The sequence below is a fragment of the Sorex fumeus genome, unplaced genomic scaffold (assembly GCF_029834395.1).
Source record: "Sorex fumeus unplaced genomic scaffold, SorFum_2.1 ptg000001l, whole genome shotgun sequence".
NCBI lineage: Eukaryota > Metazoa > Chordata > Mammalia > Eulipotyphla > Soricidae > Sorex > Sorex fumeus.
This window is the reverse complement of record NW_026606058.1, coordinates 5,203,573-5,231,345: the sequence shown is the minus strand read 5'-3', so window position 1 is coordinate 5,231,345 and position 27,773 is coordinate 5,203,573. Positions and strand designations below refer to the sequence as shown.

The 27,773-nt window shown below is 44.4% G+C and overlaps 1 protein-coding gene across 1 annotated transcript; it reads left to right on the top strand.

Moving 5' to 3' along the window:
• Positions 1–9: 9 nt before the first annotated feature.
• VTCN1 (V-set domain containing T cell activation inhibitor 1) lies at positions 10–27,485 on the top strand. Its single transcript, XM_056115372.1, has 5 exons — positions 10–104; positions 473–537; positions 19,816–20,163; positions 23,837–24,115; positions 27,361–27,485. Exons 1-5 carry the CDS (start codon positions 10–12, stop codon positions 27,483–27,485), a joined length of 912 nt encoding a protein of 303 aa, XP_055971347.1.
• Positions 27,486–27,773: the final 288 nt, after the last annotated feature.

Here is a 27,773-nt window from a genome sequence, read left to right as displayed (position 1 = left end):
TGACTAGGGATGAGCAGGTACAAAGTGAAGACAGACCCACCGCACTCAGCAGTGTTGGAAGCCAACGGACAGGGACAAGACAGATTCATGACACAAGAGGCATGGTCAGTAGGCAGGGAGGCAAGGACTGGGGTAGGGAACTAGTTCTCTGGAAAGGGAAACTGGCATTGGGAAGGAGTTATTTGTGTTTTTTCCAACAAACTTCAGTTACACTCTTCTGACCACAAATAGGGAGCAGAAGGATACTCCCTATCAGATCAAAAAGACTAGCCTTTTACTAGCCCAGCACCCTAGGGAGCAGAGTTGGGATGTCTAAGATGCCAATTTCTATGAAGAAGCTTACTGAGGCAAAAATAAAAAGGTTGGGATGATTTATGTATCACCTCTTATACATGACAGATATGAACCAGGCTACAGAGTAGTCTGTCAAGTGAGTGTGACAATAATTTCCTGTTTCTCTGTCTCTCCGCAGCATTATTAGCATCATAATCATCTTGGCTGGAGCAATCGCACTCATCATTGGTTTTGGTATTTCAGGTATGTGACTTCTTGAATCGCCAGGATCCCTGCAATCTCCTGCACTCAATCCCCAGTCACTCATGGGGGTTGATTAAAAAAGGGCTGAGATTCAGGGCCTGCAAATGTCAAGGTGGAAACCTGGTTCTCCTTATCAGCTGTGTGCTCATGTCACTCTGACATACGTCACATTAGTGATTCAACTGCCCAGGCCCCTAGTCACAGCATGGGGAAACCTGTCCCCTGTACCAGGTAATTGGAAGTATCCAATGGGATGTTTTCCAGAGCATCTCCTCAACCTGTGGGCAGGAGTGTGGTCTAGGTTGTGCTCCACAGAGCCCACCAGACCAGCATACTCTTGCTGAAGTGATAGCACAGCGGGAAGGGCATTTGCCTTGCACATGGCCGACCCGGGTTCGATTCCTCCATCCCTCTTAGGGAGCCCGGCCAGCTACCAAGGGTATCCCACCCCTAGATATGGCAGTCTTCTGCTAGGAAGCACCATTGAGGCTCTGGAGAATATCAACTCTTAAATAGCCCAGGAATATCATCAAGCACATGTTTAGAAACCCTGAGTTCAATTCCTAGCATCACATGGCCCTCTGAGTACTATAGGTATAAAAAAGAGAGAAAGGGAAGAAAAGGAATCAGAGTGATAATAACAGCAGGGAGGGCACTTGCCTTTGTACATAGCAAACCAGTGTGTGTCTCACCAAAAAATAAGAAGGGGTTGGGGAGAGGGAGAGGGAGAGGGAGAAGTAACATTATGCTTTTGCCTTGGGCTTTATCTATCTTTGCTTGTTGGAAGGCATCGGGGAGTCTCCCAAGCAACACTCAGGGGGCCCACTGACCACTGCGAGCAGTACTTGACCAACAATAAAATGCTTAGGACTAATGAAGTGTGATGTGGAGGAAACTGCCTGAGTTATCCCCCTGGTCTTGCTTGAGGCTTTAGGTCTCCGTAAAGAGAATCCAGGCTGGGCTGCTGCACCATGTGGGGAAGGCAGGCCATCGTGGCTCAGATGGTGCATTCCTGAGTGCAGTTCCCACATGCCCGTCGCAGGTGTCTCATCGTCCTTCTCTGTGGAGACTGTGCCTCTACAGTGTGGCTGTGACACACTCAGAACATGCAGAGAGCTGAGCCAGCAGCTGTCTTCTCTGGGGCACATTGTCTGCTCCGTTTCCCTTACATCACCTGACTCAGGCCAAGCCATTTATTGTAATAAAATCTGTGGCCAAAGCCATTGCCTTATTCCCTAAGTTTTTATCGTTCCAGCTGCCTCTTTTCTCATTCACTCTCCTCCACACCACAGCGGCCACTCAGGCTCAGCAGAGAACCTTGGCTGTGAATGTTATTCACCTAGAAAAGAATTCCGTACCCTTTCCTGTGGTTATCATTAGCACAGCGGGTAGGGCGTTCGCCTTACAAGCGGCCAACATGGCCGACCCGAGTTCGATTCCTCCGCCCCTCTCGGAGAGCCCGGCAAGCTACCGAGAGTATTCGATATGCCAGACACAGTAACAACAAAGTCTCCAATGGAGACGTTACTGGGCCCACTCGAGCAAATCGACGATCAACGGGAGGGCCTTTACCTTTTTACCTTTTATTCTGTCTTTCATCCATCTTTCTATCGATTATCTTTTTTCATTTTAGTTTTTAGGAATTCTTTATATATTCTGAATGCAACTCTAACGAATGCAACTTTGTTATAGTTTCTGGAAATTATCTCCTCTTTTAGGGGAAACAATGGGGGGGGTCACATCCAGCAGTTCTCAGTGGCTATTTCTGATTCTGTGCTCAGGAGTGACCCCTGGCAATGATCTGAGGACCATATCAGGTGCCAGGGATCAAACCCGAATCAGCTGCATGTAAGACAAGCCCTTTCCCCCTGCATTATCCCTCCAGCATAGACTTGCTTTTTACACTCTTAATGATGTCTTTCAATGACTGGAAGTTTTATATTTTTATATGATCAACTTTTCCCATCTTTTCCCTTATACCTTGTAACTGGTTTGTTGAAGAAAGTTTTACCTATCCCAAGGTCAAGAGGATTTTTTTTCTTAGTCCATATAAAAGTTTTATTATTTTTCCTTTTGCATCATCCCCTGAACACCTCTCAGTGTGTCCCACAAATCAACCAACCAACCAGAAACTCATAAAGCCACAGACTTTAAATAGTGTGTGTATGTAGCGTCTGGAGTGATAGTTCAGAAGGTAGGACATTTGCTTTGCATGCAGTCAACTTCGGTTTGATCCTTGGCATCCCGTATGGTCCCCCAAGCCCCTCCAGGAATAAGCCCCGAGTGCAGAGTCAAGAGTAAGCTCTGAGTACCGCTGGGTGTGGCTATCCCACTGCCACTGCCAAATATATTCTAGTTGTTCTTGCAGAAAATGCATTAAAAGAAAATTGTCAAAAGAGACAATTGATAGGTATCAGTAAGATATGAACTCATCAACTGTCAAAAAAAACCACTTCAAGACATTCACTTTTGGGGGGTTGAGGCAGGTGTTGTTGGTGTTTGATATTTGGCTTGGAACCCAGGACCTCACACATACAAAGCCTGCATGAAGCCTACGGCTGAGCCATATCCCTAGTGTCTATTCACCTCATTTCCTATGGACTGTTGATATTGATTCCATTATCTTTAATGCTCAGAACAACTCACTGAAAGATCTGTAGTCTTAGATTTGTCTTCTCTGGACATACTTCTCTGATTGCTACCACTGAACGTAGTCACCACCTGTCACATGCACTGAGCAGTCTTGGCAGCTCTGGTCTCTGATCCTGTCAGATCTACCATACTCTGTTAATGCCCACCTACCCTACTCTTTTCTGTCAGGGGGTAAAAGCAGTGAATGTGGAACCCAGTGCAACAGAACAACCAACATTTGAATCTCAATTTCTCTAACAATTAAAAACTGTATACTCTTGCTGAAGTGATAGCACAGCGGGTAGGGCATTTGCCTTGCATGCTGCCAACCCGGGTTCGATTCCTCCATCCCTCTTAGGGAGCCTGGCAAGCTACCAAGAGTATCCCACCCGCACGGCAGAGCCTGGCAAGCTATCCATGGTGTATTCGAAATGCCAAAAACAGTGACAACAAGTCTTACAATGGAGACGTTACTGGTACCCACTCAAGCAAATCGATGAACAACGGGATGACAGTGCTACCATGCTACAGTGCCTTTTGCATTTGTATCAATGAATCATCTAGAATAAATTTTGTGCATAATGTGAGTCCATGTTACAGTGGCTATCCAGCAAACCCAGCATCCTGCATTAAGACACTGTACTTTCCCCACTTTGGAGGAGTGTGTTTTGTCATAAATCAAGTGTCAAGAATGTGGATAGAATTTGTTTCTGAACTCACTGGCCTCTTTCAATCTAATATTTTTCCATACTTTGTTTTCTTTTTTTATGTTATTGTATCTTTTTCTATTCTTAATCTCTCTCTCTCTCTCTCTCTCACACACACACACACACACACACACACACACACACTTTTACCTACACTGTCACTCTCTTTTATCATTAAAGGTCTTATTTACTAGTCATTTAACAGAAGATGTTATTACTTCACAGTTTTGATTTTGGGTTTTTTTTTTTGTTGTTGCTGTTGCTGTTGTTATTGTTGTTGTTTGCTTTTTGGGTCACACCCAGTGATGCACAAGTGTTACTCCTGGCTCTGCACTCAGGAATTACTCCTGGCGCTGCTCAGGGGACCATATGGGATGCTGGGAACCAAACCCAGGTTAGCCGTGTGCAAGGTCAACTCCCTACTCGTTGTACTATCACTCCAGCCCCTCTTCACAGATTTGAAAGAACCAGTTTATGTTCATACTTTCCCTGACTTGTTTTACCTAATTAATTTTGTCTTTAATCTTTACTTATGCCTCCCTGCTTTTTTATCTCATTTTTGTTTATTTATTTTATTTTATGGTTTCAGAGCTATACCCAGCAGTAGCCAGGGGCTACTCCTAGCTCACTACTCACGGGTTGTTCCTGGCAGTGCTCAGAGGGCCATGTGGTGCTGGAGGTTGAACCTGAGCCTTCTGCATGCGGAACATGTGCTTAGTCTGTTTGCTTCCCAGACCCATTTTGTTCTCTTACAATTCTTGCACTGATATCTTAAACCATTTGCAAAAGCTTAGATCCAGTAAGCCAACATACAGCTTTCAAGAGGAGCTCCCATTTCTCTCTCACCAGATTCCTCATGTCCTGCAGAGTAGGAGCGACCCAGGGTGCTGAGCAGAGTACCCTGGGGAGAGGGAGTGGGCCTGGGAGGACCTCAGGAAGAACAAAGTTCTGGAGTTCAGGTGTGTGTGGTGGGGACAGGCCATCATATTGTGGCCATTCTGACTGCTCAGTAGGATGCATGTGCTTTCATGGACATCATGTCTCGATGAGTGTACATCCGATGTCTGTGTTTGTGTATGTCTATATATTGGTGGAAACAAAAATATGCAGGCCAACTTTTGAAGATATGCATGTACTTGGTTTAGTACTTTCTTCGTGAATACTTAACTCTCCCTTAACAATACTTTGCCCATTTTTTAAAAATTTTTATTAGTGAAACACCATGAGGTGCAGTTGTAGACTTACAAATTTTGTGCTTGGATTTCAATTATACAATGATCAAATACCCATCCCTCCACCAGTCCCATTTTCCACCACCACGGGTCCCAGTATCCCTCCCACCCCCCACCCCACCCCCATCTACCCTGCTTCTGTGGCAGGGCATTCCCTTTTGTTCTCTCTCTCCTTTTGGGTGTTGTGGTTTGCAAGAGAGGCCTTGAGTGGCAATCATGTTTGGTCTATAGTCTACTTTCAGCATGCTTCTCCCATCCTGGGAGGATCCTCCCAATACCCTTTATTTGGTGCTCCCTTCTCTATCTGAGCTGCCTTTTCCCCTAGCATGTGTGGCTGGCCCTCAAGCCATGGAGCAAACCTCCTGGTACTTATCTTGGCTATTCTTGGGTGTTAGTCTCCTATTTTGTTACTTTATGTTCCCCAGATGAATGCAATCTTTCTGTGTCTATCCCGCTCTTTCTGACTCATTTCACTTAACATGATACTTTCCATGTAGTACAACTTGTATGTAAATTTCATGACTTCATCTTTTCTAACAGCTACATAGTACTCCATTGTGTAGATGTACCAAAGTTTCTTTAACCAGTCATCTGTTCTTGGGCACTCAGGTTTTTTCCAGATTCTGGCTATTGTAAAGAGTGCTGCAATGAACAAACAAGTGCAGATCTCACTTCGACTGTACATTTTTGCCTCTCTGGGATATATTCCCAGGAGTGGTATTGCTGGGTCAAGTGGGAGCTCAATTTCTAATTTTTTGAGAATAGTCCATACTGTTTTCCAAAAGGGCTGAACCAGTCGGCATTCCCACCAGCAGTGAAGGAGAGTCCCTTTCTCGCCACATCCGCGCCAACACAGGTTGCTTTGTCCATTTTGGATCTTGGACACCACCTTAAAGTAAAGCTTTCTGTATGTCCTTCCCTCAGCTCCTGGCCACTAACCCTAGAGTGTGGCATCGAAGTCTCGCAGGAGCTCCCTTCTGCTTGTCAGTGATACCAGCATCCCTAGCCAGAACCTTCACTTTCTCGTGGCTTCCTGTGACAATGAGTTCTTCTGCTCTTTGCACCTTTTCCTGACTGACTTTAGTGATCACTGGTATTTCATGATTTGGATTCAGAAGGTGACCCTTAAAGTGCTTTTTTGTGTTAGCCAATGACTCTTTGGTCAGATCTTTAGTGAAAACCTATCAGTCACGGTCACGGTCCTCCCGTTGTTCATCGATTTGCTCAGGTGGGCCCAGTAACATCTCCTTTGTGAGACTTGTTGTTACTGTGTTTGGCATATTGAATACATCATGGGTAGCTTGCCAGGCTCTGCCATGCAGGCGAGATACTCTTGGTAGCTTCCCGGGCTCTCCGAGAGGGGCGGAGGAATCGAACTCGGGTTGGCCATGTTGGCTGCTTGCAAGGCAAATGCCCTACCCGCTGTGCTATCACTCCAGCCTGTGCTATCAGCGCATTGGACTTCTAGTCAAAACCTAGCTGTCCACAATGATTGGCCTCTTATAAAACAAACTCAAGAGTGAGTAGCAGGCTTCATTTAGTCTGCGGTGGGATTCTCTATGCAGGGTGCCTCCAAGCTGTTCTCTTGATAGCTGCAGCCTTTATCCCCCACGAGAGGTTTCTTGGGTTTCTTCGTACCAATGGTTCCCCCCTTCCTTCCTTATCACAGTCTTCTAACCTGCAACCTCCTCAACCGATGTGGTTTCTAGCACTGCTGCTGTCTTGTTCATCTGGAGTTTGTGGGTCTTGAGCTAGCAAATTGTGTTCTTTGGCATATGGATTTAAATTCCACACAGTTTTCAGGGCATTTTTCAGTGGATTTTTCTTCAGGATTCTGTGATGAATGTTGTTTGGTGTTACAAGGGTTTGGGGGACCCGTGGCTTCTTAAGATTCTACTAAGGTGAGTCCAAAGCCAGTATGCATGGAAAGATTGGAGTTACTCTTAAGGGAGGCTCCTTTACACCAAGGTTCTAGGTTCTATAGCTCATGAAACTTGTGAAGAACACTAGCATCCAGAGGCAGAATACCCACAGGAGCCAGTTTAGTTAGCTCATACTCAGCAAAGCTATTCCAAGGAGCTTTCTAAAGACCTTAGTGATACCAGTGTCCTCGTTGTAGCTGATAAAGAAGCCCATGTGCCAGATACAATGGCAGTTTTGTGGTTTGCCTTTGCCAGCTCTCGATTGCTATAAGGCATAGACATTTTTTTTCTTTTTGGGTCACACCTGGCTCATGCACTCAGGAATTACTCCTGGTGGTGCTCGGGGGACCATATGGGATGCTGGGAATCGAACCCAGGTCAGCCATGCAAGGCAAACACCTTACCCCCTGTGCTATCACTCCAGCCCCCCCCCCCACTTTTTTTTTAAAAATCTCATTCCAGGTCTTTATTCTTTTGTTTGTGTTGGTTTTGGAGGCATACCCTCAGTGCTCAGGACTTACTCCTGGCTCTAAGCTCAGGGATCACTCCTGGCCGACTTAAGATAGGGAGGTGGGAAACAATATGGGTGCCAGATATAGAAACCAGGTTGATTGTGTGCAAGGCAAGAGCCCTACCCACTATACTATCTCTTCAGCCCCAAGGTCTTGCATTTCTTAACCAACAGAAGGCCCCCTTAGCCCTTCCACTTTATGGCCAACCAAAGGAAGCTCAGGAACTTCCTCAATGTCGTGACCTATAAATAGGACCAGGGCTGGTGCAGTTGTAAAAGTCAGAGCAAGCAGATGACACACTACTTCTCTGTTGCTACTATATTGTGTTTCTTTTATAGTGCAATGGTACTGGGCTTGGGTAGGTGCAAACAGGCATCCCTTACCCCTTTTTCCAACAAACCTTGTTTAGAATGGTGAACCTCACCATCTCCATCTCTAGAAATTTGAACCATTTCTCAGCCATTACTCCAAGACTCGACGCCACTTTGGTGACTTGCTAGTTCACAGACCTCATAGGACTGCCTGATATTTTTGCACAAGTCGGTGTGAACAAAGTTAATGATATTTGGTTGAAAGAGAATTTTGAACAGAGTCGGCAAAGTGGCATTTTTGCCAGATCAATAACCCTGTTCAGAGTAGAATGGTATCAGAAGGGTACCACATGCCTTCTCTCAAGCCAAAGGAAATAACTTGGGGGACTTTTTAAATTGACAAATGGATGAATGTGTGGGAAAATGAGTAAATAGGCACAAGGTACTTATTTTTTTTAGACAAAAGGTACTTGACTTAAAAACGTGCAAACAGTTAACAACAAACCCTATACCAATAAAGAGGTTATTATTTGCTTTCCTTTGTTTTGCTTTTCCTCCGTCGATATTTCATTGGGTGAAAACTGGTTTTTTTTTTCCTTAAATTTTTATTAGTGAAACACCATGATGTACAGTTGTAGACTTACAAATTTTTGTGCTTGGGTTTCAGTTATACAATGATCGAATACCTGTCCCTCCACTAGTGCCCATTTTCCACTACCACGGATCCCAGTATCCCTCCCACCCCCCACCCCCCATCTCACCCTACCTCTGTGGCAGGGCATCCCCTTTTGATATCTTTCTCCTTTTGAGTGCTGTGGTTTGCAAAAGAGACATTGAGTGGCAATCTTGTTCGGACTATAGTCTACTCTCATCACGCATTTCCCATCCTGAGAGGAACCTCCTGACACCCTTTATTTGGTGCTCCCTTCTCTATCTGAGCTGCCTTTTCCCCTAGCGTGTGGGCTGCCCTCAAAGCCATGGAGTAATCCTCCTGGTACTTAACTCGGCTATTCTTGGGTGTTAGTCTCCTATTTTGTTACTTTATGTTCCCCAGATGAATGCAATCTTTCTATGTCTGTCCCTTTCTTTCTGACTCATTTCCCTGGTTGGTTTTTTTTTTTTAAATAATATAGAGATGTTTATTTGTTTAACACTCTTCAATTGGATTAGCTCATTTTAAATAAGTTTAGTATAATGTTCACTAACTTAATACACAAGGTACTAAAATTAGATGAAGAGCATTAAGTCAATGATGATAAGTAGCACTTTAGCACTGTCTTGTTGTTCATCGATTTGCTCCAGTGGCCACCAGTAATGTCTCACAACAAATTGTGAGACTTGTTATTACTGTTTTTGGCATATCAAATATGCCATGGGGAGCTTGCGAGATTCTGCCATGCGGGAGGTAGTAAATGATGATAATTAGGACTGTGTTTCTTTTGAATCTTTCTTTTCTGTTTGTTCATTTCTTTTTATTTGAGGGTTACATCTGGAAGTGCTCAGAATTTACACCTGGCTCTGCTCTTAGGGATTACTCCTGGTCAAGAGCAGAGCCAGGTGTAAATTCTGAGTACTTCCAGGTGTAACCCTGGAGTGCCAGAGTGCCAGAGATAGAACCCAGACTGGCTGCAATGGAAGGCGAGTGCCCTCCCCACTGCATTATTTATTTGACTCCTCGAATCCTTTCTAGACGCATCTCACTGTGCTAAAGAACTTTGTACAATCAAAAAATAGGTGGCAGCTGTATATCCTGATTAATAGCTCACCTAAAAGGCAGCATGAAGCAAGGAACAGGCTCTTTCAAAGCCTGGTAACTTGCTTCCAGGACCTGTTCTCCTCCTCTACAGCTATAGAGATAACACTGACGATTTCATCTTTCCAATAGCCTTGCAGGCATTTATTTCTGAGACCATAGCTCTAAAGTCTTAAAAACACCTGGTATTTCCAAAGTGCAGAAACAACAGTTCTGTATCTTTGTAACTCTCCTAAGACCATCTCTGCCACCTCCTCAGAGGAATTCAACTCTTTACAAGTTCTAAGTAGGAAACTCGTAAGACAAAAATGCCTGTTAGAGGGGCTATTTAGTGGAGAGGTCAAGGGCTCCAGGACATAGGCCGGACTTCATGTCTGACCCTGGAGAGTGAGTGGACACTGTGCAGAGGCTCCTCTGCTCCCACTCCCCTTCAGGGGGCAGGGTGAGTGCCCTGCTCTGGGCAGTGGCAGAGCTAAGAAATCAGACAGACACACCCTAATCTCAGGTCACAGACTGGTGACCAGACAACTGGAAAGTAACTACTTCCAGATCTCCATTTCCTTACTAGTGATCTAGCCTGGGTTATGGTGGAGATGAAGAGACACAATGGAAAGTGTCTGCCTGTGATGGTCATTATGATTAATATCCTCAGGGTCATTCACAACAATTTGCTATCCCTTGAGCAGTTGTGAAGCACCTTCTGACACCAGTCGGCTTTCTCGAATATTCCAGAGCAGGTATCCTGGGAAGCAAGAGAAGTGTAGGTAGGAGGCCACAGGATGCGGTTTCCTGACAATGCTCGCTCTCTGGACAGCAGGGAAGCCCACACAGCCTGTGTTTATGCCACAAGAAGGAAACACTGAATACATTATTTGAAACAAACTTGAGTTATACATGTTTTTTAAGTTGTAGACATCTGAGGACATAAATTTACTAAAATACCAACTGAAATCATAAAATACCAACAAGTGGGACCAGAGAGGCAATACGGAAGGAAAGGCACTTACCTTGCATGGACCACTCTTCCAATGCAGCATCAAATCCCAGCACCCATATGATCCCCTGAGCACTAACAGGGGTCACTCCTGAGCACAGAGCCAGGAATAGCCTCTGAGCATTACTGGGCATGACTCCCAAATCAAAACACATACCAAGCAGTATGGTGCTGCCGTAATCCTGCTCCACACGGGAAGGACTTGGGAAATGGGTAGAGGCAGGAAGCACTGCTGAGGTGCAGGCTAGAAAAACTGGACCTCATGATTTAGGTGGACTCTCAGATGGACGTAAGGGATGTGCTACTGGAAACCAGGAAAGGTAGTCCTCATTCCACAGTGGCAAAGGCCTTAGCGGAATTGTGTTCTGGTGCTTTGTGGCAGGCTGAGCTGCCAAGTGATGAAGTTGGTGAGTTGGCAGACAAGAGCTCCAAGCGCTGAAGAAGGGACTTGGCTATACCTGAGAATTTATAGTAGAATGTGGGGACAGAAAAAAGAAAGGCTGAGCAAAAGGAGCCCTAGCTTGAAGATTTGGAAGATATATAGTAAAGGCCCTCCCGTTGATCGTCGATTTGCTCGAGCGGGCCCAGTAACGTCTCCATTGGAGACTTTGTTGTTACTGTGTTTGGCGTATTGAATACGTCACGGGGAGCTTGCCAGGCTTTGCCGTGCGGGCGAGATACTCTCGGTAGCTTGCCGGGCTCTCCGAGAGGGGCGGAGGAATCGAACTCGGGTCGACCATGTTGGCCGCGTGTAAGGCGAACGCCCTACCCGCTGTGCTATCGCTCCAGCCCCGGAAGATATATAGCCTTGCAAAAATTTATAGTTTGCAAAAAAAAAAAAAAGAGAGAAACAAGTTCAGAAGAGAACACTGAGGATGTGGCTGAAGAACTATCTGACAAGAGCTCACAGGCACGACTTATGGACTTAGTGAGTCACCTTCAAAGAAGCCAGAGTGCAGAAACCCGGAGGAACATTGTGATCTGGGAACAGAAAAAGAGGCAGTAATAGGAGAAAAGTGACCAAATGAAGGAAAACTCTAAGAGTTCTTTTTTTGTTGTTGTTATTTGTCTTTTTGTTTGTTTGGTGGTACTCAGGGCTTCCTCCTGTCTCTGTGCTCAGAGATCGCTCCTGGTGGACTTGGGGGACCATATGTAGTGCCTAGGATTGAACCCATGTCAGCTGTGATCAAGGCTTATGAGTTGCACTATCACTCTGGCTCCCTGTCTAAGTTCATAGTTTCCAAAGGACCAGAATAGAAATCTACTCACTGTGAGAAGGAGCTATTCATCCAGAAAAAGGTAGAACATTCTAGGTAATCCAGAGATGATCAGCGGAGCCTCCATGGTTTCACCTTGAGGAGAAAGGGGAGGACATCAACTTTGTCTCCAAAGATTAGAGGGGATCTTAGAGATGGGACCACTGGGAGCCTGGGATGGAAACTGGACTTTCAGGCCTCTAGAATAATGAGGAACTGAGCTTCTATTGTTGAAGTCATCTGTTTATGGAATTTTGTTTATTTCAGTCTGAGCAAACTAAGACAAGTGCCCAGTGCTATGCATCTGCAGGGAAAATTTCTGTAGAGTGAATGGGTAAATGAATGAATGAAAGTCGATACAAATCAAGGCCATACTGGTTCTACCCACATGATCAGAAGGAGTAAGGGACATTGTCACCTGAAAACTGGGGGAAAATACAAACCAGTGAAAAGGAAGACAGTGAGATATTGACATTGTTAATAAAAGCATGAAGCAAATGTTATTTGGTCAAAGCAATGGTAAATTTGATTGTCATTTATAAAGTGCCATTACAGTTGAATTGGAAAATTACTGTTTAGGAAAAAAAGTGCACAGCATAGTTTATGGAGAGAATGCAATGGTAATAGCATATCTTAGTTTGGTAATTGTGCTACCAAATTAAATTTAATAGCCTTGAACCCACAAGTACGGCTGAGTGATAGCACAGCGGGTAGGGCGTTGGCCTTGCACGCGGCCAACCCGGGTTCACTTCCTCCATCCCTCTCGGAGAGCCTTACAAGCTACTGAGAGAATCCCGCCCGCACAGCAGAGCCTGGCAAGCTCCCCATGGCGTATTCAAAATGCCAAAAACAGTAACAAGAAGTCTCACAATGGAGACATTACTGGTGTCCACTCGAGCAAATCGATGAACAACGGGAGGACAGTGCCACAGTGCTACCGTGCAGAACCCACGGGTAGTGAACTTACTGAATTATCTCTTAGAGAACTTAATGATTAGAAGTCAGTAGCTGTGCAGTGCTACAGTAACTGGCCGCAGGCTCTAGTCTAAGCCCACTTAAGGTTGCATTGAAGATGAGACAGATGTGATGAGCTTAATGTGGATTAAGTCACTCCTCCCCATATCAAATCAAGAGAAGAAAGAAAAGTCAGTGGCAACTAAAAAAAATCATGACACACCTAGCCCAGAAAACAATCAATAAATACCTAGTTGCTAAGTAAATAAGTTATGGTAAAAGTAAATAAATGATACAATGAAATTTAATCTGCAAGCAGCTGCATATAAATATTGCTTCTCTCTCTCTCTCTCTCTCTCACACACACACACACACACACACAAACTGTATTCCAGTTTGCAAACATTGGCTCAAGAAGCTACAGTCTAGGGCACATTGTCTGTCCTGTCTTGTCTCTTTAGATTAAATAACCACCAGGAATTTCATATGTTTTGGTGAGTTTAAGGGCAAAAGGGGCTCTGGGTCTAGGAGATTTAGAGAATTCTGTTCATTTTCTTTCTTTCTTTCTTGTTTCTAGCTTTTTATTTTATTCCTCCTACTTCTCTATGCTCTTTGTTGTAATGAATCAGGATCATGAACAAGCTTGGCTTTGGCACCTGAGCATTTAGTTGTGGTACTTGTCAGTTCAGGCTGTGATTCTTGCACGTTTATTTGCAGGGAGGACTGCACCTCTTAGTTGTGATGCTCAGACACAACTGGTTACACTGCAGCCAGAAACAGGTAGCAGATACCAGAATGGTCAGTTATGAACAGCAGAGCTGTCAGGACTCTATTCGGCACAGTTATATGGTAGCAACAAGGATTGAATCCAACTATACACTTACAAGACAGCTGCTATAAGCTACTGAACTAATCTAGGACCCCATAGAATTAATTCATTCATTGGGGCTGGAGCGATAGCACAGGGGTAGGGCCTTTGCCTTGCACGTGGCCGGCCGACCCGGGCTCAATTCCCAGCACCCCATATGGTCCCTCGAGCACCGCCAGGAGTAATTTCTGAGTGCAGAGCCAGGAGTAACCCCTGTGCATGGCCGGGAGTAACCTAAAAAGAAGAGAAGAAAAAAATCTGGCACTAGAATTAATTCATTCATTTAAATAAGCACCAAGTTCAAAGATTTCACTGGCCTCTAAGTTACCATCAAGCTTCTTTAAATTTGAAAGACACTCCCCCACCCTCCCCCACTACACACACACACTTACTGAAAATGAATTCTCTAGCTTTAGGGGGCTAATTTATCTTTTAGCAATGATTGCATGGGAAAGGCTGAAAGGACAGGCAGCAGACTACCACCAACCTGTTCACATGAAGCTATTCTGCAGTGGAGACTGCACGGATACATGAGCGCCACACTGTGGCAGGAGTAGCAGTTGCTCTTTAAGAAGAAATTGTAAGGGACTCAGGCCAGGCTGAAGAAAGACACAGTACAGGAACACTGAAACAGACCAAGTTGGAGAGAGAGACAGAGACAGAGACAGAGACAGAGACAGAGACAGAGACAGAGAGAGAGACAGAGAGAAAGAGACAGAGAGAGAGAGAGACAGAGAGAGAGAGCGGCAGAGAGAGACAGAGAGAGAGAGACAGAGACAAAGACAGTGGAGAAGGAGAGGGGGAGAGAGAGAGAGAGAGAAATAAATGGTCACTAATTACCAACCACCCTGTGGCCCATTCCTCCCTTCATCCGTTGAGGTCGGCTGGCCTGGGTCTCTTGTTCTCTGCCACTCACCACACGTGTTGTGCACCAACACTTTTGAACTCACGCCTTGCACACAGGCAACTCATACTTGATTCCCTGGCATCACATATGGTCTCCCAATTCTGCCAGGAATAATAATCCCTAAGTGCAGAGCCAGGAATAAACCCTGACCACCACTGGGTATGGCCCCCCAAACCAAAGAAACGATCCAAAAAAACAAAAAACCCTCAAACACCTCAACACCCCCCCAAAAAAATTAAAAAAAACTTTTTTCTGAACTGAATAGTGATTTGGGCCAGCATAGGTTAGGGCACTTGTAGGTTAGGGCACTCATCTTGCATATGGCCATCCAGGGTTCAATCCTAGCACAGGCAGGCAATTAACTTCTGGTTTTATTTTATCACGGATAAAGATAGTACATTGGGAAGAACACTTGCACGCAGCTGATCTAGGTTTGTCCCTGTATCCCACAAACCTGCCAGGAGTGATCCCTGAAACAGCCAGGAGGAAAAAACAAAAATGAAAAAGAGAGTATGGTGCTGGAGAGTGCGGCAGTGTCAGGTCTGGGCTCAAGTCCCAGCTCTGCCTCCGACTACGTCTGTGACCTGGGCATGCTTGCTGGTGTCTTCATCCCATAACTTCTTCTGTAACCAGCAGTGGTTACCGTGATGCTCAGCCTGTCCGTGCAGGTCTGACAGTTCTGTGCTTGGAGGTAACAAAAAGGCATGTCCAGGCTGGGTGCTGGGAGTGAACTCAGGGCCTCCATCAGTCAGGCATGCTGTCCAGCCCTGGAGTTATCTCACAGGCCCTATCCCATGGCTTTAAGTTTGTAACCTATGAAACGGGAAATAAGGAATAGCATTCCCTCGGGGTCTCTAGGACTTCCCTGTGTCAGGAGGAGGAAGTGCACTGCTGGCACAGAACCCGACTCCACGTGCCCAATGACACCTTCGGCCAATGATATCAATCATAAACTTACTGAACACTGAAGATCAGAGCACCAGGAGGAGAAAAACACTAAATGCTAAAAACACTAAAGTGATTCCTGAGTGCAGAGCCAGGAGTAATCTCTGAGCATTGCCAGGAGTGAACCTCAAAAAACAATTAAATAAATAAAGTTTGGCAATGGACCAGGGAGATGGCACAGGGATTAAGGAACTTTCCTTGTATACAGTCAACCCTGGTTAAAATCCTCAGGACCCAAGTAGTCCATTGAGCCCCACCAGGCATGAATTCTATGCACAGAGCTAAGAGTAAGCCCTGGGAACTGCCAGGTATGTCCAAAGGCACTTGGATCAAATTATTGAACTCATTTTCCAACATGGAGCTTTCTTTCATGTGATCTTTCTATCACAGTTAGAACATGTTGAGCTATGCAGAGCATCTACCCTCTAAAACTATCCCCACCACATTTGCTCGAGCGGGCCCAGTAACATCTCCATTGTGAGACTTCTTATTACTGTGTTTGGCATATTGAATACTCTCGGTAGCTTGCCAGGCTCTCCAAGAGGGGCAGAGGAATCGAACCCCGCTCGACCGGGCTGGCTGCGCGCAAGGCAAATGCCCTACCGCAGTGCTATCACTCCAGCCCCACCTCATGTAAAGATAAAAACAGTGAAAATCCTTGAACCAGAACTATAGTACTAGAGTACAGGGGCTTTTGCCTTGCACCTGGCTGACTCAGATTCGATCTCTGGCACCCCATATGATTCCCTAAACCCCACCAGAAATGATCCCTGAGCACAGAGCCAGGAGCAAGCCCTGAACATCTCCAGGTATGACCCATCCCCTCCAAAATGCACACACACACACACACACACACACACACACATAAAACACTGAAAACCGACAAGTGTTAGAAAGCACCAGTATTCCCCAGGGTTTTGCAGTGAAAGAGAGCTGATATCAGGACATGTAAATGTGTGTAATAGGGTGGGTTCCACCTTTGAAAAGCTTACTAATTGGTCCCCTACACAGATGAACAGAGGGAGAAGGAGAAGCCCAGGAAAGTGTTAAGAGACAGTAAAGGAAAAAAACTATGGATTTTTTCTTGGTATGTCAAAAAAAGGGTTTCGTGTGAGAGTACTAGAACTCTAAACTGGTTAACTGGTGATAAAGGAGAGAAAGGAATTCTAAATTGTAGGGGCCAGACAAGCAGGACTTTAGCATACAAGAAGTGGCATAGTCTAACCCTGTAACCAGTACCAATCAGGAATGTCTTGAATATTGACCTATCAATAAAGATAACTAAAATGAAAATTAAATATTTTTATAGATGCCACACCCAGCAGTACCCAAATGGGTCATCTGGTGCCAGGGACTGAATTCAGGGTCTTGTACATCTACGCTCTGTCACTTGGGCCACGTCTCCTCAGCCCAGTAAATTAAACCTATGGAGTGTTCAAGAACATGCCAGGATGACAGGGTGTATTGCATTCACAGTACTCAGCAAAGCTTCATACAGTCCTCATCCATAATTTCTCTCCCATATCGCCCCCATGACTGACCCACATAAGTCACTTACAGGCCATTGCCTCAAGTCTTTCTTCTTTCACACTCAGTGGCTGACTCCAAAGTCTCCTTCTAACCTCGTGCATTTTCTTTGTTGTTGTTTTCTCTTTCTCCTTTTTTTTTAATTTATAATTGTTCTTTCATCCACAGCTCTCTGTACTGATATAAATCCTTCTAGCTTAGCTTCTCAACATCTATCCCTCATCTGTTATCCTCACTCGCTTTGTAAAGGCCTCGGAGCCAATTAGATAATTCCCTGATGGACGGGAAGAGACAAGCTGCCACGGATTGCCTTGTCTTTCTAAAACGCATCTCTCATATTTGAAAATAGCAAACTTCCTTCGCTTGTGTATTTTTCCACCGAAAGCAGAAAATCAATAAATCACTTGATCTACATAGACAGACTAAACTCTGAAAGGCTGCGGAGAGGAATGCAACTGGAAAAGTTGCAGAAAGAGCTATCATCAAGGGGACATTTACCAGACAGAGGCCATGCAGCACTTAGCTTTGGAGGCCATGCTGGCCAGTCTGAACTTTACTCTCCAATTCGTGGGAGCATGGAAGATTAGTGGTTAGAAAACTGATATGTTCAAGTTGTGCTATAAGATCTACCAGAAAGCTAGATGGACATGAGATGACAAATGGACATGAGAAGGCAAATATAACAGGCAGGAATAATAATACGGAGATAGAGAAATCCAGGTAAGCAGTGCTCAGGAGTCATTGCAGGGGGATTGGGGGGCTCTAAGAAATAGTAGTTTGTACAGAGTGACTTATTTTTCTCATATTTTTAAAATTTATTTTTATTTGTTGTGTTTAATTTTCTCCTTTGGTGCTGGCGATCAAATGGAAATAAACTACCAGTGGGTTTACTCCAGCCTGTGCAAATTGTCGCATGCAAGATGTTTGTTTAAAGGATTCTCAGAAGTTAGACTTGAAAACCCATAAGAGCAAAGAGAGCTCTGGTTTTGGAAGACTCTTCTTTCTCTCTTATGACCACTCCCCACACTTATTTTTTGTGTTCTCCACTCTCTTCTGGGACACAAAGTCTTCCCTTAGCTTCATATGCACAGGAGTCTCTCAAGAAGACTCAAGGAAGGTATCGGGAATATGCCAGAGAGGGGTAAGCTCATGCCTGGCATATGTGAGACCTCAAGTTAATTCTGTGGAATCTCACACCCCCTTGCCCTACCTCTGCCCCTAGCCCTAGCATGGGTGGGTATTGTCCTGGAGAACAGAACTATCACCATCACGATTGAGGGGATAGACTCCAGTTTTCCTCCCAAGCCCAACACCACCATTTACAGTCTTTATATAAAGAAAAAAGATATAGTTCACTACATTACACCCCTTCACCCCCAGGCCTCCTCAACTGGCAGACTTAAGAGCAGGAAGAAAAGCTGGTGGGTACTCCACAAATTTAGGAGTTGGCTGGACGGGCAAGTGAGCTGCAGGGCAGAGAGTGAGTCACACCATGGCTTATTGGTGGTCTGTTTGCAAAGGAGAGGTTTTCTTCCATCCAGGGCCCACACCCAGTATAGTTCAATGTCTACACCTCTTCATGCCGCCATGCCTCCCTTTGCACCATCACCTGATCCACTCACTTATTTTCTTGGTGCCTTAGTTTCATCATCATTCAAATAATGATCAAAGGAAGAATGCTTTTATTTATTTATTTATTTATTTATTGCTTTTTGGGTCACACCTGGTGATGCATAGGGGTTATTCATGGCTCATGCACTCAGGAATTAACTCCTGGCGGTGCTCGGGGGATGATATGGGATGCTGGGAATCGAACCCGGGTCTGCTGAGTGCAAGGCAAACACCCTACACGCTGTGCTATCGCTCCAGCCCCGAAAGAATGCTTTTAAAAGGAGCATTCTTCCAAACAATTAACCACACTAGCTCACTCTTAAGTTTCACTTCTAGATCACCCTCTAGATAACCACCCTTGATTTATATGGTTATATTTTTCCTACATTGCATCCATTAAGTTTGACCCTTCAGTAGACCTTAAAAGTGGGTCAGACAGATGCTGCTCCCTCCCTTTCTCTGTGAGCTGGAGGGGTCACTTGACTTCTTCAAGATCACACAACAATTAAGGAACAAAGCTAAGACGTGAATTCTCATCTTCAAACTCCAAGTCTGATTTGGTTTCCCTCTTGTGGCCTCTCGAGGCTTGGGTAGCTCCATCTCTGAGCTTTCGTGAACCTAACTATCCTGATTCAACGAGTTATTAACCAGTGAGGGCTCAGCAGCTTAGTAGAGTACCTGGAGCAAGTGTGAGGACTTAATCTTAGTCCTCGGTGCCTCAGCGTGTGCCATGATAAACCTGGCCAGGGAGGAGTGGAAAAAGCTTTTGTGTATGTCAGATTTTCTGTAGCTATAAAACTGCTGTATTCCTGCTCTTTCTGGTCTTCTTTATGGTTTCTGGGGGAAGTGGGCAGCAGATAAGCACATCCTGTTGTTCTCATGGGTTACGCCTGGCTCTGCTCTCTACTCCTGGTGGTGTTCAGAGACCATAAGAGATACAGGGGATCAAAGCTAGGTTGGCCATGTGCCAGGACAAATGCTCTACCCACTACACTATCTCTTCAGCCTCCTCTCCTTTTCCTGCATCTCCTGTCCTCCATGGCTAATGTATTGCACGAGTTCTTCACTGAGTTTGTAGTAAAGAAGCCTCAGGCTGTAGAAACTCCCAAGCCGCCCTTGGCACTGACCCCTTGCTTCCTGAATTGCAGGGAGACACTCCATCACAGTCACGACACTCACCTCCGCTGGGAACCTCGGGGAGGATGGGATCCTGAGCTGCACCTTTGAACCGGACATCAAACTTGCAGATATCGTGATCCAGTGGCTCAAGGAAGGGGTGATGGGCCCCGTACACGAGTTCAAGGAAGGCAGAGATGACCTGTCAGACCAGAATGAAATGTTCCGAGGCCGGACAGCAGTGTTCACTGATCAAGTGATAGTTGGTAACGCCTCTCTGAGGCTGAAAAATGTACAACTCACAGATGCGGGCACATATAAATGCCACATCATTACCTCAAAGGGCAAGGGGAATGCTAACCTGGAATATAAAACTGGAGGTGAGTTACTTTTGGAGAGAGGGAAAGAAAGAAAGTGCTCCAAGTTATTTTAGGCTAAAGGGACTGCTGATACGATATCATGTTATATGCATGGGTACCCATTATGAGAAAAATGACACCCCTACCACCTTTTGCTGTAACCATCCTCGCTGTCTAAGACCCACACTAAACTTCAAAAGTTTCCAGTATACAAGCCAGAGAAATAGCTCAAAGAGCTGGAGCACATGCTTTACCAGTTGGAGTCCTGGGTTCGATCCCCAGACCCTCATGATTCCCCCAAGGATCACTGGGAGTAACCCCTGAATCCACAGCCCCCCTAGCAGCACTGAGTGTGACACCCCTCAAAAGCAGGTAGAAAGCAAAACAAAAGCAGCTACTATGTTAACCTTAAAATATTTTGTTGGAGATTCTAGAGCCAAATTTCCCAAACTTACTAGACTTTCTGCCTCCTTTTCATACAAATAATTTTTCACCGTCACCCTGGAAATCTACCTTCTTTAAGCAAACAAACAAAATTATCACCTCCCAATTGTACCCACAGATCCCACCAGGATTGTTCCACTGTTATCCCCACTATACCACCCAGGAATGGAATCACCAAATATTACTCTAGAGGCTAACCTCCTCTGATTTTTCCAGAATATTCTTTGAAATATTTTCCCAAAGCAGATGTCTGTTATTTCTAGAAGTCCCTGGTGCTGCTAGTAAGAGAAGTCTATAGTCTGGCCAATGGCTTTGCTCTGCTAAGAAGGCCCGAACTCAGCTCTGAAACCAATTCCTAGTGGAACTCATATCTGTGGGCCTGAGTTTCTCTAGAAACTTCCCATGTTAAGAGAAATTAAAAGGGAACTAAACATTACGATCCTGTATACCCACTAATCCTTCCCCACTAAAATCCATCCTCGATGCCAGATCAATCCCTTATAACTATCCCAATTCAACGAAAATTCATTACCAACTTTTAACAGGATTTCTGAATTGATGTATAGAGGACTCAGAGCTACAAGGGAAAGATAAGGGAATACTGCAAACACAAAAGGGATCGCTCTTCTTGCAGAAGTCGACTGTAGAGCTTGGAGAGTTGATGGTTAGGCCAGAGATAAGAAAAATATATAAGCATTATAATAAGTAGTAAAGCATATCAAATGGGCTGTTTGGGCTTCCACATGCCTGGGAGGTCCCAGTGAACTGTGCCCAGGTAGACAGAGACTGCTGAGCTGCACAGGTCTTAGCTAGTTTGACAGGCCTCCATGGACCCCTTCTAACCTGCATTGGTGATGACTTGGAGCACAGATCAAGAGTCAGACTTGGTTAGTTCATGGTGATTCAGTTGTTTTTTTTTTAAAGAAGACTTCTTAGGGCTGCTGCTATGCTGACTCACCTACCAGCTCTGCTTTTCTGCTTCCTGACTAAGTCTCTGAGGAGATGTAACTCAAGCAGCTAAAATTCATATATACACGGGGTGCCCACAACTGAAGACTCTGGGCCACTTTCAGGAGGTGGGCAGGCCAAGTTCTGATCCTGCCAAAGCCTGAGCAGCTGCACCCACAAACAACTGCTGTAGCAGTGCCAAGGGCTCAACCCCACTGACTCTACTAATATTCTATGCAGAGACATCAGACTGAGAATACCTCCATATCTGCCGCCATGTCAACTCACTGGTTCAGACTGTAGATTCTGAATTCTCTGGAATAACAACCACACAGAACACATGAAATTCCAGTAAAAGCCCAAAATTTGATGGGAAACAAACAAAAACAGTAACACAGAAGACTCAGCTAGCAACAAGCAGCTTAGTAAATTCTTATACAAGGACTTAACAACCCTGTGATCAGATATAACAATTTTTCCCATAAAAATTGGTTTTTATATTTATTAATTTTAATATTGGAGCTTTGTTATCAATTTCAGCTCTAGAATTTCAATCGCATCAAAAAATTGCAGCTTTTGTCTACATTAAAACAAATTTTTTAAATATAATAGGAAAAGGAAAAAAAGTCAGACTTAGGTAAGCACCATGACCTGGGCGTGGCAACCTCTCAGTTGCCCTGGGTCATGAGCTTCAGTTTCTTCATGTTAAAATGAGGTTGGAGGTCATAAGGAGTTTGCCTTCCATGTGACTGACCCAGTTTTGATCCCCAGCATCCCATATTGTCCCCTGAGCGCCACTAGTAGTGATCCCTGAGTGCAGAGCCAGGAGAAAGTCCTGAGCACCACTGGATGTGGCTCAAAAAAAGGGGGCAGATCAGTCTCTTCATGTCATGAGACAACTGGAGCTGACTCAAAGGACTACCAGTGTCCTGAAGAACAACATCAACAGCAAAATTAATGATACTAGCACTGAGCTATAACTTTAAGCATAAATACATGAATTCCTGCTTATATAAATGAGTGAAGGTGTTGAAAACAATTTTTCTCACAGATAAATTCCAAAAAAATATATTTAGGTTTCTTTCATTTCGGGTTACGGGGCCCGCTCGAGCAAATCGATGATCAACGGGAGGGCCTTTATTTTTATCTTTATCTTTATCTTCATTTTGGGTGGAGTGGGGTGTTAGTACCATATCTCCTCCCTCCCACCACACTGATTTTATGCTTGTGTTAGTGAAGACCAATTTCCAAAGAAACCAGCCACGCCCTGGAACAACCAGATGTTCAGAGTTAATATCCTCAGTGATACCACGTGGTGTGATGTTCTCTGTGTGGTGTGGTGAGAAGAAATCTGGGGATAATAATAGATACCCTCAGGACTACTGTGAGGATTGAATAAATCTACCTGGCAGTTGATACCTGGCACAGAGCACACCTCAGTAATGATGGTGGCTGCTCTGAGCAGAGCCTCCACACCAGTCTCCCTGAGCTTGCTCCCTGGCCCCTGCCAGTGTGGGAAGCTCATCTCCACATCGTGAGGCACAAGGGCAAGACAAGGATTTCCTTCTACCGCTCACCCAGCAGCAGTGCAGTTCCAGGCCAGAGAAGACGCTAAATAAATGAGTCAGTTGTTTTCTTGCATTTGACAATCAAAAGGCCAGGCCTTAACATTTTCCCATAAGTAACTCTCTGCCTGGAGTGAGGAAAAAGTTAGTCTTAATTTCAGGTGCAGTCAGTTACCTTTCGATTGAAAAAAATAAACGCCAGATGCTCTCCCTAAATGCCAGGATTAGAAAACCCAAGTAAACCCCAAGCCTTCATGATGACAAGATCTACATATGGAACTTCTGTGAATGACAGGAGAATCGTGTATGTTTCTTCCTTCTCTCTCTCCCTCCCTACTCTAACTTTGCCCTCTATGCAGACAAATACATAAAATCCAGATCCAGGCGTCACAGGGACCTACATGGGGGTAGGGGGGCACAGTTTTGCTAAGGGATCAACTCTCTTGTGATCGTTGGCGCTTTTTTTTTACTTGGAGAGAGAATAACATACCTAGATCTAAAGTCCTTAGGTATTTGACATTGGCCTCTTCTAGAGGGCTGTGGTGTTTAGAAGTACTGTGAGTACTTCTTTATTTGCTTCTTTGATGACAGTGAGTAAGCAGAGTCAACAAGCTGGGAAAACGCGGAGCCATTTCACTGGTGGAAATGAATGTGTTTTTAAGACCAAGCACTGCAAAGTCTTTATTGTCTTCTCCACCTGACCTTGACCTTTGCCCTCTTTGACATTCAACCAATAGCCTTCAGCATCCCGGAGGTGAATGTGGACTATAATGCCAGCTCAGAGACCTTACGATGTGAGGCACCCCGATGGTTCCCCCAGCCAACCGTGGTCTGGGCATCCCAAGTGGACCAGGGAGCCAACTTTTCAGAAGTTTCCAACACCAGCTTTGAGCTAAATTCTGAGAACGTGACTATGAAAGTTGTATCCCTACTGTACAATGTCACAATCAACAACACATACTCCTGTATGATTGAGAATGACATCGCCAAAGCCACCGGGGATATCAAAGTAACAGGTTAGTTTACTCCTGCTTTTTTTTTTTTGGTATGGATTTACTGAAGTGAATATAACACCTAATTAAAAATCTAATTTGTTTCATAGATATATTAGGTACAAGAAACATCAAATGCCCTAGAATCCTTTTCACTGAAACCTTCAACACGATTCTAATCAACCTATCATTAATTATTAGAATTCGGGTTGGAGCAGTAGGGTGGGGCGTTTGGTAGGTAGGGCACAGCGGGTAGGGCGTTTGCCTTGCATGCAGCCAACCCGGGTTCGATTCCTCCGTCCCTCTCAGAGAGCTTGGCAAGCTACTGAGAGTATCCTGCCCGCACAGCAGAGCCTGGAAAGCTCCCCGTGGTGTATTCAAATATGCCAAAAACAGTAACGACAAGTCTCACAATGGAGACGTTACTGGTGCCCGCTCGAGCAAATCGATGAACAACAGGAGGACAGTGCTACAGTGCTACAATTCTAATAACGAGACCAGCATGAAACAGTGTTTGTGTTGTATAGATCACATGGCAATCATGGTTCTGTCATGTCTTCTCATTGTCTGGAGAGCACTGTTTAGGATTCTGAGGTCCTATTTAACTCAGGAGGTTGCTTTGGTAAAACACACTGGGGAAGTGATTTGGCAACTTTTATAGTCAGCTGGTAAGTATCTCCCAAAATCCTCAAAGCATGTTTGGCTCTTATTCGTCCTTCAGAGGACTTTCAATCTGAAGATTGAAGGTGTTAGATTCTGACTTGGTATTATTCAGGCTTTCTAGAACTGGCTCATGATCTCACTGTGTTTTTAAGACCAGAATTAATCTTTTTTTAAAAATTTTTATTAGTGAAACACCATGAGGTACAGTTGTAGACTTACAAAGTTTTGTGCTTGGGTTTTAATCTTAAAGTTCCAGGTCAGATTGGTTTTCCAGACCGAGAAGACCAGGACCTAGAAAATCTTAACACACCCGTTTCTTGTCAGTGTTTAGAGATGAACTAGTGTCAAGAAAATGCAGACACTAAACCATAATACCCATAAGTAGAGAGAGATCAAGATGTCAATTGCCTGCCATAGAGGCAGAGGGAAAGGTGGAATGGGGTAGACTGGAAACATTGGTGGTGGAAACTGTATACACAGGTGGAGGCATGGGTGTTTGATCATTGTATGACTGAAACTCGAACATGAAAGGTTTGTAACTGTAGCTCACGGTGATTCAATAAAAAAAATGCAGATGCTAAGAACTTTCAAGACAATCTATCTTGGGAATAAATTGAATTCCAACTATGTGGAAGAAAACTTGTCTTATGTCAAGTTTAGTAATAGCAAATATTGTACATGGCCTATAAATGTTTGCTGTATTGAAAATATGAGTAAATCATATTCTACCAGACTTTTTCAGTTTTAAATTAAAGTACCAGAGAGATAGTAGTGGGTTTAAGGTTCAGGCTTTGCATGCAGTCAACCATTACTCAAAACCTGAAACCACATGATCTTGCCAAGCATTCACCAGGGTTCATGTGAACTGCCTGAGAGTTCCAAAATAAAATAAAAGAAAACTGTGTCTATGAAAACTTGACCTATGGAATGGAAGAAAATATTTACAAATTATATATCTGATAAGGGCCTAATATCTAGAATACATAAAGAATTCTTATAACCAGTAATAAGATATCAACTAACCTGATTTATAAATTGGCAAAAGAATTAAATAGACATTTTCCAAAAGATACATAAAAAGCTCAACAGTCACGGTCACAGTCCTCCCGTTGTTCATCGATTTGCTCGAGCGGGCCCAGTAACATCTCCATCGTGAGACTTGTTGTTGCTGTGTTTGGCATATCAAATACATCACGGGTAGCTTGCCAGGCTCTGCCGTGCAGGCGAGATACTCTTGGTAGCTTGCCGGGCTCTCCGAGAGGGCTCAACATCAGTAAAAATTATAAATAAACCATATCTTCTCATTCCATTAAATGACAAACATTAAAACACTCATACACAGAAATAATACAAAGGTTAAGGCAATTCCTATCTTATGGATGCAATCTCAATGCTGGTTCAAGTCCTGGCACCACAAAAGTTCCCTCAATTACCAGCAGGCATGGCACTAGAGCACAGGTGGCCTCTGAGCATCATCAGCATTCCCAAACCCAAAAATAGGCACCACACAAACACACACAAAATAATAAATTTCGGTGAGCTAGTGAACACATCTGCAGTTATGTGCAATGGTGAAAACAGTGCATTTGGTATGGAAAACAGTATGGAGATCCCTCAACAAATCAAAAAGAGGTCCAGCTACCGCATTTCTGGAATCCAAAATAGTTGAAAACAGGTACTTCAGCAAGGGCCTGGGAGTAGTTGGTGAGGGGATAAAACTGAGATATTTGTGAAGAGAAATGGGCACTCTAGTGGAGGATGTGGTGTTGAAGCATTGTGTGCATGAAAGTCTTTGATGAAGTGTTCTAAATCCTTATGACTAAAATTAATAAAGTAATATTAATAAGAGAATTCCTTGCATGTAACCATCCCAGGTCTGATTCCCATCATTATTTATCTCCCCCCCCAGGGGTCACTCCCTAGTTACAGAGCCCTGAGCACTGCTCAGTGTGGTCCAAACCCCAAACTTAAAGAGAAAATGGGGTATGATTTATTGGACTGAATCTCTCAACAGTAAGTGTTCAAAAACATCGACTGAACAATTCTATTTCTCACTGACATATACAGTAGTATCAGAAAAATCAAGATGTGTTGGAGCTGAACTGAATGAAATAAGATTGGACTGTCAGAGAGAAAACAGAACAAAGGGAGAGGAAGCTGTCATTTCTTCAGGTCTATCATTTTCTCCTCTAGAATGAGAGTAATTCTTTCTCATCACTTTGTCAGAGGCGATGAAAGATAACACAGAGCCTGTGAAGGTCACTGTCTGGAGGGAAATCGTGCCTGAAGCTCACAGACCTCGCCTGTTCTTTATTTGATAGCTGAGTACCCCCCTTCGTGGTAGGGTTGTTCACTTGGCTGAGTGTTAACTGGAATGGCCACTGAATGGAACTTCTTCATAGGAAAGGGGAAGTTCTTCCTTGAAGTCTACTGAGGTGAAATAAAGAACGGGATACAAAATACAAAACTGCCCCCAAATTTGGGGTGCTAGTGATTCTGGAAATAACATGTTTTATCCTGCAGGCCCCTTTTCTTGCTAGCCAGCCCCAGGAAGAAGATGCTCGGCTTTTTCCTCCCTGACCCTGAATGTTTTCTCTCCTTTACAGACTCTGAGATTAAAAGGCGTAGCCGCCTACAGCTGCTGAACTCCAAGGCATGCCTGTGTGTCTCTCCCGTCTTTACCGTCTTCTGGGTTCTCCTGCCCCTCGCTCCTTACCTGTTGCTAAAATAACATGCCTTGGCCCACAGAAACAAGTTAAGTCACTAGAGCCACAGGTGAGCTGAGCCATGATTGGTTGGGGTGGGAGGAGGGAGCATCGGTTCTCTGTGTGCCTGTGTCCAGTGGGAATTCAGCAGCCCAGCACAAGCCTCACAGAGGGGCAGCTGTCATTCTAGACAGTAGAAACTATTTCCTTTGTTCTTGTTAAAGGTGATGCATTTGTAAAAAAAAAAAAAAAAAAAGAGAGAAGAAAAAAAGCAGAGACCTCACCGACCAACTAATAAGGAAAACAACTTTCCC

What these genes read in the sequence shown, in the direction of transcription:
- VTCN1 (XM_056115372.1), top strand. Translation starts at nt 10, where the DNA reads ATGAGCAGGTACAAAGTGAAGACAGACCCACCGCACTCAGCAGTGTTG. An exon ending in CATTGGTTTTGGTATTTCAG is followed by an intron (nt 538 to 19,815) that starts GTATGTGACTTC and finishes CCTGAATTGCAG; the next exon opens with GGAGACACTCCATCACAGTC. An exon ending in CCTGGAATATAAAACTGGAG is followed by an intron (nt 20,164 to 23,836) that starts GTGAGTTACTTT and finishes TTCAACCAATAG; the next exon opens with CCTTCAGCATCCCGGAGGTG.